Below are 13,709 nucleotides of genomic sequence, written 5' to 3'. Positions count from 1 at the left end.
TTTTCGCCGTTTCCTTGCTCGACGAGGTCCTTGTAAGGTCATGTATTCCGATAATGGTACCAACTTCGTCGGCGCCTATGATGAGCTAATAAAATTGTCACGGATGCTGAACTCCAAGGAATATCAAAACCTGCTCCAGAATGAACTTGCTGATCATAGCATTGAGTGGAATTTCATCCCGCCAGGTTCACCTCACTTCTGCGGTCTTTGGGAGGCAAATATAAAATCAGTAAAGTCACACCTGTTTCGAGTTATTTGTAACCAGTTGTTGACTTACGAAGAATTGAACACTGTCTTAGTTCAAATTGAGGCTGTACTTAACTCACGCCCGTTATGTCAAATGAGCGCGGATCCGAGTGAACCCCTCGCCTCACACCGGCTCATTTTCTCACTTTGACACTCTTAAGTACCTTCCATGTTAAATGTGGAGATCGTCAATGAATCGCTTGGATCGGTTTGAATTAATCAATCAAATGTTCAGTCTTTCTGGAGTCGTTGGCGCAAAGAATACTTACATGAATTACAAACCCGTGTGAAATGGTGTAAGGATTCCACCCCTCTCACGGTTGGTACAATCGTCCTAGTGGATCAACCAAATGTCGCACCGTTGAAATGGCCTCTGGGGGTGATTGAGGAAGTATTTCCCGGTGCTGACGGTGTCGTTCGAGTGGCTATGGTGCGGTGGCGCAATGGTCGCTTCAAAAGGCCGGCTACCAAGTTGTATCCGTTGCCTACTCAATATTTTCCTTTGCATTTTTTGTTTTATTCTCGTTTTGTTTTATTTTTATTCTTTCGTCGTTTATTCATTGTTTTTTTTCGTTTCTTTGTTCTCTCCTTGTCTGAAAATAGCTTTCAGCCGGGGGGGGGGGATGTTGGAGCCAGCTCTAGTTTTCATTTTTCGTTTTTGAATTGGACGCGCGATCCTCGTTCAGTTCGTATTTCTTTCACTTGAGTGCGTCGCGCTCACTGCCGGTAGGCTATTTTCTTTTTCAGTTCAGTCTCGCTTCGTAATAGCTTGCCTCGAGTTGGAATTGATAATTATTATTCGTCGATCATTTCCAGAAGAAAATCGTTCTTCAAATTATTATTTTTCGTAATGTTATATCGTACACCATAAACCTACGTTTGGAAGAGTGTTTGCCAAACTCCCTTTAGTTGAAAGTTTTAAACTATTATTTTTCGATTGGAAAGTTCACCGATCTATAGTCTTTAAAGACATTGTAAATATCTCGTCAGAAATATATGTGCAACGTTATATGATGGAAGCCGATTTACAACAGTAGATACAATTAAGCTTGCCTTTTCACCATCCTTGATTCATCTCCTACCTCGGGGACACCTGAATACCTTACCTGGGAGTTGTAAGCTCAATAATATAAATATTACATTAGGTACTCTGCAGATTTTCGGTAGTTCTCTTTTATATATTCATTGCATGTACTTGTTTCTGTAGAGATATCACTTGTTTCTTTTCTATTCAATACAGTCCCTTTACATCAAAATTATTGATTACAATTTAAAATCAATATAAATTTCTTAAGTTGAACCTTAGAGTTTACACGTCCCATGACATTTTAGAGTTTTGGCTGCTAATCTACCTCTATTTAACGAATTTCGAACCTCTCAACAATAAAGTTTTATCTTCACTTCCACATGCAAAATGTAGTGTGTATAGAAAGCAGACGGTCATTTTCAAGGATCGTTTAGTTTCCGCAGAAAGGTGAATAGACTAAAAATAATGGCAATTCAGGTAGGAAGAAGATGGCAATTCAGGGTGGTCAATAGAGGTTGAAACAATGTCGGAAATTGAATGTGAGTTACTGGAAATGTAGAATCCACTTGTCATTCGTAGACCAGGCAGGTGAACGACTGGACTTTCTCATCCTTGCTTTTGTCACACATTTCAATTTTGTGACATTTCACAAAATGTCACTACCTACGTTCCCGATGTTAATACATACCATAGTTGAGTACGATGCTAAGAACCATATTCATTCAATTACCGCCCTTGATATAATAAGATCCATAAGATTGTGGCAGTTTTCTTGAAAGAACACCTCTCAATAACGAATACCTCTCTGCAGCGATTTTTTTCTCGGGATAATCGACTTTGTTATACAGAGGCTCAACTGTATTTATTTTACAAGTATATGATATTTATGACAGTAATTCCATGGGGATCCTATTCCAATTGAAAATAAAAAAAAAACAATTCTGTCACTTCAAAACTTTTGTCATCGATTTCAGATGGAACCAGCAAGGACAGAGCACAGTGATTCTGATATTTCTGACGGATGGAACTTGATAGAAGCCAATGAGACCTTGGCGAGCTCCTTGAGTGAGACTGAAAGTATCGAAGTGATCGGAGATTCAGAACTGGATTCGGCAGTTTCTGCGGCAGAAGACGGCAGCAAAAACGAGGAAGAGTCGAATGAGAATCAAGAATCAGAAGCTGAGGATGTGGCACAAAGACCTCTCACACCTCCGGTTGAAAATAGTAATGCCAAAGGTGAGTTGAATCATAGAGAAAAGATTGCTATGACTTATTTTCTCTATCTATCTTTTCTACAGTTAAGTAAAATTACTACAAACGTTTTTGATTAAAAAAATCATATAATAGTATCTTACGTAACAAGGATGGGAAGGAGCCTTTTGCAGGCGAGAATGATGTTTCTAGTCGAGGCATTAGCCGAGACTAGAATTTCATCTGAGCACTGCAAAAGACATTCACGTCCAAGTAACGTACACTATTTTTCGTCATAATAATCTAAAGAAGAATAATTGAGAAGTAGAAAACATTACCTGCTTGTGCTACCGTTACTACATGCATTCTTTAAACATAACCTAGTTCCAAATTCCGAATCAGGAATTTTGTGGAAGTTGACAAACTTCCACCTGGAGCGCTGTAGGTGTTTTGTTTTTGTTTTTTTGTAGCAGTTTTGCTGTTCCTCTTTCGGAACTAGGAAACATACTCGACTGTAAAGAAACAATACGGTTCCATTACAGTACAGTATGCTGTAATGAGAATCATATGTTTATTTGTTCTGCAAACAGCTATTTACCGGCTTGATTTCATGCATGGAAAACAGCTGAGATTGAATGACTATGACAAAAAATCAAATACAGTATAGTGAGATTGTAGGATTTTGTAGGATATTGTAGATATACAACAACAATAGCTACTGTATAATGAACTACTGGAATTATTTAAGAATCTCTATTATTGAAGTTGATTGATAAATCATGTAAATATTTATTTTTCGGATGGATATAATATTATGCCAGATGTAATTTTTTTATGATGCCCACTTAAGCTACTAGCTTGTGCATAGGTCATGGATAATGCGTGGGATCAAACGTTCATGCCCACCGGCGGGATTCGATTAGTGACAAGGGACCGCCAGGAGACTCAACAGTGTAACGCCTTATAGTCTGTATTAAATAAGTTTAGACTTGGCCCTCCAACCAAATAAAATATAGAGCCTCCAAACTGTGTAAAATTGCAACATTCTCAAATGTCTAATTTGACCACAGAATTGTTTGTAGAATGTCATCGCTGATATTCAAGTAGAGCTGAAAAAGTTTCAAGTTTGAAGGATAAAAAGGAGTTGAAATAATAAGACGTTGATGTTGTTAATACCACTTTAATTTATTCGAATATTATTCATCTTACATAACCAGGTTTCATGGTAACACCTATCACATCTTCAGCTGAACTCGAGAACTTCAGAGTTCAGCTGAAGATGTGGTAGGTGTTACCATGAAACCTGGTTATGTAAGATGAATTGATTTTCGAATAAATTAATGTGGTATTGAAAACAACAACGTCTTATTCTTTCAATTATGGAGAAATACTATAACATCTCATACCATACAAACAAATTATGATAAATAGTAAATTGAATTGTTTTGACAAAATTGAAAACATCGCTAAAATTTTGTTTTCTTTTTGAATATCACTTCTGTCAGAATCATGGGGTGTTGTAATACGTAAGAATTTTCATCCAAATAATGGGGACAATGTCTTCTTCCTATTGGTGTCCGGATTTATTCTATCCAACCTGTAAATATTTTTAAATTGATGACTATTTTCGATAATGTCAAGTCATTTCGAGCATATGAAATTATCGAAATGCTAGAAACTTCTTTAAAAGATGGGTGGTGAAAGCAAGAAAGTTTCTCAGAAAAAATGAAATTTTTCCGATTGTTGAAAGTAATTGAAAGATCGTATTTTTTAACTCCTGAGAGGCCAAAATACGTTCTTTCTACTACCTTTGCAACAAAGAAGTTTCTAGCATGTCGAAAACTTCATATGTTTTCTGCTCTAAATGTCTCGAAATTGATGAACATAATCATTTACTAGAATATAACTATGTGTCGGATAAAAATTATTCAGACATCAATAGAAAGAAAACATGAATGTATTATAAATTTGAGATGTCATTAACATATGTTGATATAAAACTATAATCCAGAGAGACTACCTCTTCGAAACAGATGGTTAAAATTGGTAACTAAATTAATAACCAGTCAATTATGTCAGGTTGGCATTAAGTTGAGGAAGGTTTCTAAATAAGATTTGAGTTCTGGCACTTTATTATGTTAGTACCAAGTTGAAGAACTTATCTATACTATAATAAAGGAAAGAACTGGCTTATACACGTATGGGATAGGAAATTCACGTATGACGCATCATCACGTCTGAACTACTGAACTGATCGACTCGACATTTTGCATATAGATTCTTTATTTACCGATGGTGGTTATAGGCCTATTTCCAATAATTCTTCAAGATTCCACTACGTCAAGTGGTTAGAACGCAAATAGTACAGTGCGTCTTATCGCTTTTAGTTCCCCCTCTCTCTCTCTCTACCTAGCTCTGTTTATCTCGGAGGAGGAGGAGAAGGGTGCTATCTCCCGGCAGAGCTGGCTGAAGACCCTCAGTCATCGTTAAAACCGCATCATTACAACCGCACATTTAAGTCAATCCGCATTTTATGTATTTTCCTCGGTCCTCCGTATTTTGTAAACCCCTCAAAGTTAACCCGCGCTGTTTTTTTTCAGTTTGTCATGTCAAGTTTTTGATTAGAACTGGCAGGTAACCCGTGCTTCGCAAGGGTCTATTTTAAAACTTGTCAGGTGAATCTTGAAGAGTTTAAAGTAGACCTAGAACCATCCTTGGTTGATTAAGAATCTATTTACAAAATTTCAAGTCGATCAGTCCAGTTGTTCAGACGTGATGTTGCGTCATACGTGAATTTCCTAGATTGTAGTTCTATATTAAAACATAATTATTTTATGGACATCTCAATTTTATATTCATGTTCCATGAATGAAATTTTAACATCGATTAATTCTGAAAAATCTAGAAGTAAAAATCAAATTTGAGCTTAGAGGTGCATGAGATTGATATTTTTTAGAATCTATGTGCAAAATTTGGAGATCAAAATCATTCCCGTTTTTCCGGTATGTAATCCACAAGTTGACATGTTTTGATGCGAACAAACAAAGAAGCACTACTCTACTCTCTCTTATTATATACTAGCAGGTAACCCGTGCTCCGCAAGTGTCTGTTTTGAAACTTGACAAACTGGAAATTTGACCGAGTGGAATCTTGAAGAGTTTGAAATATGCCTAGAACCATCCTCGGTTAATTAAGAATCTATATGCAGAATTTCGAGTTAATCAGTCCAGTAGTTTATACGTGATAATTAATGCGTCAAACATAATTTTCCTATCCCGTACGTGTATGAGCTAGCTCTTCCCTTGAATACAGATAAGTTCTTAAACTTTGTTCTAACATAATAAAGTGACAGAATTCAGATCTCATCTAGAAACCTCCCTCAACTTAATGCTAACCTGACAAAATTGGACTTGTTATTAATTTAGTTACCAATCTTAACCATCTGTTTCGAAGAGGTAGTCCAGTCTCTCTAGATTGTAGTTCTATATTAAAATATAATTATTTAATGTTATGGATATCTCTTTTTTATATTCATGTTCCATGAATGAAATGTGAACATTAATTAATTCTGAAAAATCTAGAATTAAAAATTAGATTTGAGCTTCGAGATGCAAGAGATTGATATTTTTAGAATCTATGTGCAAAATTTGGAGATCAGAATCATTCCCGTTTTTCCGGTACGTAATCCACAAGTTGACATGTTTTGATGCGAACAAACAAACAAACACTACCTTACTCTCTCTTATTATATAGAGGATAGTGGTGAATAAATAAATGTTACTTTGTGGGTATTTTTTTAATAAGGGCTGGTTTCCGGGTTCGGGATTCAGCCAAGTTCTATACTTTAACCGGCTTTAAACTATGGAGTCAGAAAATTGGCTTTCCGAGTCAGAGCGTTAATTTAGTCGAGGACTCAAATAGACCCTTGAGTTTAGAGATCACGTTAGACCCTGGAGTTATAATTTCGCTTTCTGAGTGAAGGGCTTATAAGTCCAGGACTTATAGATCCCGAGCTCGGAAACCGGCCCTAAATGATAACAGTGCAAAATAACTTGAACAAGAACAATAGAACAAATATATATAACCAACAACAAAATGTGGAACAATTATATATTTGTATTACACATTCCAGTCTCAGATGCTACCTCGAGAAAGACCAGAAGACCAGTCATAACTGGGTTATTTTCCAAGAGGATGTTTAGAGTTGCTCATGGGTACTGTTGTCCTCCTGAGAAGCGACCCACTCCGATCTGTTGTCCTGAGAAGCCACCCACTCCGATCTCGAAACCTCCCGTCCTCCTGATGTTCTTTACCAACTTCTTCTTTATCATGTTCTTGGTCACAATGGCGTTTTCCTTGTCGGGAAATGAAGGTAAGCTGAATAATCTAAAATGATAGATTCAGAATACTCTGAATAACCTAGATTTTGATTTGGACTGTAGTCAGTGGCGAAGCTACCTATAACTAAAAGGGGAGTCTAAGAACACTTAAGCTTACCGCTTGTCTTTCAAAGCACAATTTTATTCAAAAGACGAAGAAGAAAACAGAGTTTGATGCAAATACTTCACCAGATCATTACACTCATTCATTGTATAAGTATTAAAAAATAAGCAATTATGCTAAAAGTTCAACAAATCAAGGATAAAATTCCAAAATTGAAAAAGGATTTGGTTCATTATTGTTGAGTAAACCAAAGCAAACTGCAAAACCGAGTTGTAGGTTAAGAGCAAGCCAAGTGTTAGACGAGCCACAAACCAACTGATTTATTTGAAATTGAAATCTTCAAATTTTTATAAGCATCGATGTTTGAAGACGATTGTTTCGATGTCGACCGTTCGATACATCGAGATCTAGACATCGATATAGACTGAACTCGAACTATGAACACAGTTGGAGTCTAGGCTTGAAGTCCTACTACATAGCTATGGTGCTACGTCACGTTGTCATAGCAGCCATACAATACGCCACGCCCATTATGAATGAATTGAGAGTCTCCTGAGTTGGAGGCTCACCATGCGAATGAATAGATAGCTATAGCCAGTCGGCTGTCGGCCGGACAGAGAGCCACAGAACAGTTTGAAAGTTGGTCTGGCCAGTTCTTTTCTAAATTTGCAAAGAAATTTATGCTAATAAAAAATAATATTCACATCAATAATAATTAATTTTGGGGAGTCTCAGACTCTTAGATTCTCCTTCAGCTTCGCCACTGACTGTAGTATAAATTTGAAAAGAGGCAGTTTTGGGCATAAGCCTGTTGTTCCTTCTCATATGAGTGTGATAATTGTACATGACTAGATAAATAGATATCTAATCAAATTTATTGCAAGTGGTTGAGATGCCAGTAAAATGAGAGTATTAAGCCTGGTTTTCACTAGTAGGTTAGTGGTCGAGTAGCTGGCATGCTAACTCTACTGAGCCAACTCTTCTTCTTCGATGGCGCTACAGCCCAAATCGAGCCCTGGCCTCCTCAATACTGCGCCTCCATCCATCACCATCAATTCCTGATGCGAAGAAGTTCTGCAGCATCCTTTGAGATGCCATCCAACCATTTCAGTCTTGGCTTTTCCACCGGTCTTCTGCCTCCTGGTTGTCCCATATATATTTTTCTGGGAGATCGAGTGTCTGGCATCCGCTCCACATGCGCTGCTCATCTTTAGCGGCTCAGTCTGACATCTATACAGACAGGGGCGGCTCTTTATAAAGTGCAGCTAATTCATTGTTGAACTGAGTCTGAATTCATTCACTGAGCCAACTCTACTTTACTTAATTGGTCGAATAACTGTTTTCACAACAGTTGAGAATAGTAGCCAAAGTGTGTTGTCTAGTGAACAGAACTAACCTTTTAATGTCAATATTTTTTTTAATATATTAACACTTTGCAATAAGTAACAATACTTCTTGAACTTGATAGCCTTCGGCACGACTCTATCTACTATTATTTAATTGTTTATTGTTTTTGAAGGGACGGATTCAAGGATCCAAAGGTTCCCCACGGTAGATAAGGCAAGGTTATCACTTGCTCGGAACTTCGTCATAAACATCAGCTCACAAAGTCTACAGAAGTGTTTGAAGCCATTTTAAAGATTTATTTTCGTACGAAATCGATGTTACGCTTTTATTCTGAAAATGACAACATCAAAGGTGCACACTAGAAGAAAAACTAGATTCAAAATTACCTTAATTAGATTAGTAATAATATTGTAAATTATTACTAGATTTTGAACCAACTTGAAAATTACTTGGAATTAGCAATCTCTAGCTGATTATCCAATCGATCCAATAAAACAATAAAAATAGTTATAAATTTGATTGATTTTATTGTAGAATTATTTTTGTACGAATCCTTGTTCTGGTTCGATTTATAACATATTCTTCTGTTTGCCAGGTACTTTATTAAAGTTGTTGAACATTAAGAGATGTGATTCTACAAAACCTGGTAAGCTATTACTTATTCATGTTGGGTAAATAGTAAAGTTTTGTTTATTTTAGTTTAATTTTTGTGACAGAAAGCTGTACAATGAAGCAGAGCTTGCTCAGCATGTGACACGTGACACGTCAGAATGTTATAATCTCACATTCAATAGAAACAATGATTTGAGAGGTGGGTCTCTATAGTCAGATCCACGTTATAATGGCAGTGTTGAATTAGCAATGGTATTGCTATCCTTGTCTATCATTCAACAAACTAGATAGCGCTATCTCTTTATCGCTTTGCTCTGTTGCTATATCGTCTTTTAACAATGTAGAATTAATAACTAAGCTATTGGTGTCAACGCAGCTTTACTCTGTGACTGCCTAAAGTTAATATTATCAATTTGAATTTACAATTCGAGACCGCAGCTCGGAAAAGAAGACGATGATTAGCTCATAATATCGGGGACCGAGCTTTGCTCTAGGTACTAAAGCATAAAACATTTATTACGAAAGAATAATAACATTCATAGTTTATACAGAAATGTTCTATCTAATCACAGTAAATTGAGTTTAATTCCCAGAGGAATACAAAAATTTCTCTCACAAAGGCCCGGTTGCACAAAAGCCGGTTAAATTTTATTTTGATTAATTTCACGTGAACCAAATCAGAGAAGACCATTTAAAAAATATGGATATACTGGAATTAATTAGGATTGAAAAGAACCCTGCTTTTTCCCAACCAGCATCATTCACCTGATTGAATGATTACAAAAGTTCAACAGCTGAGTCATAATTTTGACATAGTCCCACACACATGAACTCGCTCACTCACTTCCATCATCAACAGACGATGAAATAATTATTAGCTGCTGTTTTTCCAAGGATAAATAATAATTATCCTTTTAGTGTCTTTCAGTGAGTTTTCCCAGGGATGAGACCTAGTGCAATCGAATTTTTATATTATAAACCTACTATGTTCTGAATTTCGTGAGAATCGTTAGAGCCGTTATCGAGATCCGGTGAAATACAAACATCTAAACATATAAACAGAAATTGCTCGTTTAATAGTATAGGATTAACAAAATATTCCATCCTTATGATGAAAATTCATTGACCGAGCGAAGTGAGGTCTAAGATTCAAGTCGACGGTTTGGCATTTCTCTTAATGTTTAAATGTTTATATGTTGCACTTTTACGGCGAAACGCGGTAATAGATTTGCATGAAATTTGACAGGTATGTTCCTTTTTTAATTGCGCCTCGACTTATATACAAGGTTTTTGGAAATTTTACATTTGAAGGATAATATAAAAGGAAAAAGGAGCCTCCTTCATACGCCAATATTAGAGTGAAAATAAGACTATAGAATATTATTCATCATAAATCAGCTGGCAAGTGATTACACAGATGTGTGGAGAAGCCAGTCTATTGCTGTGTTTCCATAAGGTCTATAGTTTCAATCAGGTACTTGTGGATGAGAATACTGCGTGAGGTCTACTGTTCACAGAACTACTAGTTATGAAATTATTGAAAAATATAAGTTCTTGCTTGATAAAATATAATTGAGTATTTTAAACGAGAATTAACCGTTAATATTACATCAATAAACCTGTATCAGCTAACGTCTATAGAAGGCATTAACAAGATAGAGGAACGTTTTTCTCCTATTTTTCTCCACTGCCATTATAACGTGGACCTCACTATAGCCAACACTCCCTCACCAGAACAACTCGAAATAGTCAGCAAGTGAGTAAACTATCATTCATGTTAGGGGGGTAAGCACCCTCCACTCTGCCGGAGGTCAGCTCTATTACATGCCATACTTTTTGTTCGTGATCCTGGTCGCTGGTTCGAATCCCGCCGGTATGCATTAACATAGAATAGAATAGAATTTATTGTTTCTCATAAACAACAGTACAATATTACAAGAAAAAAACAAAACAAAGATATTAAGTTATTAGCCAAATTTATCAAATTCTATGGCTCAAAAATATAACAATGTAAGAATACAAAGAAATATTTCTCATTCAAACATCGCCATATGCAGTCACAATAATATAAACAAAAGTTATTAGCTACATTCTCCAGCTACTTAATGCTAAAAAAACTATTATTAAAAATCCATATTTCTTTTAAATAACGAAACAATACATAATGTAATATACTTCTATGTTACAAAATTATATTACTACTTAATTAGCCAATCATACTGTTTGGTACAAGAAACAATAATGTGTGGTACCCCTGTAATGAAAATTGTGTTGGGGTTACCAAACTTGATATTAGCAAAAAATAAGAGTGAGTCAAGCCCGATACTCACTTAATCACAAACAAATTTCTTAAAAAAAAATAACAAAAATAAATCTTGAAAAAATAAAAACATTAAGTGTCACTAGCCCAATGATCTAATCCAATTCTCAATATCAACTATGCTCATCAAAAATTGCCTGAAATATATTTTTCCAATAAATGTTTTGACCTCAAATTTTCCTTAGTTGGATTAATTTTATTCGACATTTTTATAGCTAAGTATTCAAATAATTTTTTATATGCCTCTGTGCTTTGGTATCTCAGTTGTCTGGGTATTCCGCAATCTTTGAGAATATATATTAATTTTACTCACTGAATTACCACTTCTCAAATAGAAAGCCCTCATTACACGAAATACATATAGATGTCTTAAAGGAAACACAAGCAGTTGAGAAAAAAGAGGTTGAGCATGTTTTCAACTTCCTTTGAACAGCATTACTCTACTAACTTTTTTTTGTGTAATAAACAGTGGTCTCACAGATGAATAATAAGTACCTCCCCACAATGTAGCCCCCCATACTGCAATTTAGAGTTTACTAATGCATAGTAAACTCTGATCATCTTATCAAATCACCCACGCACAAGCTAAAAGCACAAATTAGCATCATCTGCAATAAACAATAAAATTAAAAAGCATCATTACTTACTATTAAAACAATACTGACAGTTTCAAGTAAATTTCGCTTCCTGAATTTCCCCACATTTTCAGTAAGTTATTTATGCCCGGTTGCAGAGTCGTCACATAAAGTTAAAATCAGGTAGGCCTATTCAACTTATTCATGAAGCCATAACTCCACTTCTCGTTGCACAGATGTCAACATAAACTATAGCTCCCATAAAACTAAAAATGCCCAACTAAACACATGATTTCGTTGCACAATCGTCAAAGAGAACCTATTTATGTCTCCAATAGCTAAAAACGGTCATTTAAGTGATGGGCCCGAAGTCGTGCTGTTAAATCCAATATCTACTCCCGCCAAATGCATTTTAGAGGTTGTGATAGCTTTTTTTGGAAGATATTTATGAAAAACCATCTCTAATATTGTCGCTAAATATGGTGAGAAATCTCGCCAAAAGCCAAGATTCGCCATATTATGGTTTATCAATTTCATGTGAGGTCTTTTAGGTCTGTTGACAGTGATGTCGATTGAAACTTTCCCCGATGCCAAAATATTGATTGGATAGAAGCATGTACGGAAATGTACGGAAAAAAGTGAATAGAGCTGCAGTGTGACTTATGTGTGATGCTAATTCGAGTTATAGCTAAATGGGCATTGAAGGAATTAAAATTATTCTTATTTTCAAGCCCACGTGAGATTTTAACTCGGAATTGAAAGTGCGAGGGTGATTTGATGAGATGATCACGTCCATGCCTACCGGCGGGATTCGAACCCGTGACCAGGTAGCGCTATCAGACTATGTAATGCCATAGTCGTCTTGGCTATCCTGGCCGGCAGAATAGAGATTATTTCGAATCGGTTTCTCTTCCGAATTCACATATCTAAAAGCCTAGTCCAAGTGAGGTTTAAACAAAAATTTACAGTGGACATATAAACATCTGGACAGAAATTGCTCGATTAATAGTATAGGATTAACAAATAATTATTCTATCAACGAAACATAACTCGATAATGTACTGAGTGATACAGTAGTGTCATAAGAAACAGTAACAGTAACATAAGAACATACAGTAGTTATAAGAAACAAACTTTAGAAGTATGGTCTCACAAGGTGTCAAATTATCAGTTATATATACGATAACTGAAAAACTTCTATAAAAGAAACAATCTTGGGTTCTTCCAAAAAATATGAAAATTGTTTTTGCTTAAAAAAACAGACTGGACAAATTTGACTTTGAGAGATTGAATCTGGCTAGGAAAACAGTACAGTATAAAAATAAGTTAGGGAAAGCTCATCATCCATTCCTATAAATGTGGTTGATAAATCATACGTTGTGCTTATTTTCATTATGATAACTATTATTCTCTGCTAAAATATCCATCGACTGTTGAACAATAAGTGAGCTTTAAGTTGAATAATAATTATTCTCATTATCGAATAATTTCTATTTCAGGAGGTCGAATCGTTGGAACTGGAGACTGCCCAAGGATATTGACTTTGGCTGAGAAGAGAATAGAATATATGAGATTAGGTAAGCTTTCCCATTTCTATACTTACTTACTCACTATTAGGTATATGATATATTTTTTTCTCTTTATTTTTTCTTATCTACAATCTATCCGTTCCTATCCAGATTTTACCTAAGCCTTATATAATAGTATATCGCACCTAGGGTCGAAAATGTACGTTTTCCGGCTCGAGATCGCGGTTTTCAAGTTCGAGACGAAGTCGAGAACTTGAAGCGTTTGAGAGCCGGAAAAACATTTTGTCCGTGTTGCGAACGGTATTTTTCGCCACACCAAAAAAAAAAAAAATATAATAATGTTAATTGGCAATTTTGAAAGCAAAATTTAAGGTTATGCTACTTTAAATCATACAATGTCAATGAGGTTATGATAGTAT

General features: G+C 35.7%; 1 protein-coding gene across 1 annotated transcript in view; it reads left to right on the top strand.

Moving 5' to 3' along the window:
* LOC111055192 (protein PFC0760c) overlaps window positions 1-13,709 on the top strand; it is a 72,769-nt gene that overhangs the window by 40,853 nt on the left and 18,207 nt on the right. Inside the window, exon 5 of the mRNA XM_039435476.1 lies at window positions 13,261-13,338. Within this exon, the coding sequence (XP_039291410.1) occupies window positions 13,261-13,338 (78 nt within the window). The remainder of the gene's footprint in view (window positions 1-13,260; window positions 13,339-13,709) is intronic.

Source organism: Nilaparvata lugens, chromosome 9, assembly GCF_014356525.2.
Source record: "Nilaparvata lugens isolate BPH chromosome 9, ASM1435652v1, whole genome shotgun sequence".
NCBI lineage: Eukaryota > Metazoa > Arthropoda > Insecta > Hemiptera > Delphacidae > Nilaparvata > Nilaparvata lugens.
This window is presented reverse-complemented; position numbering and strand designations above follow the sequence as displayed.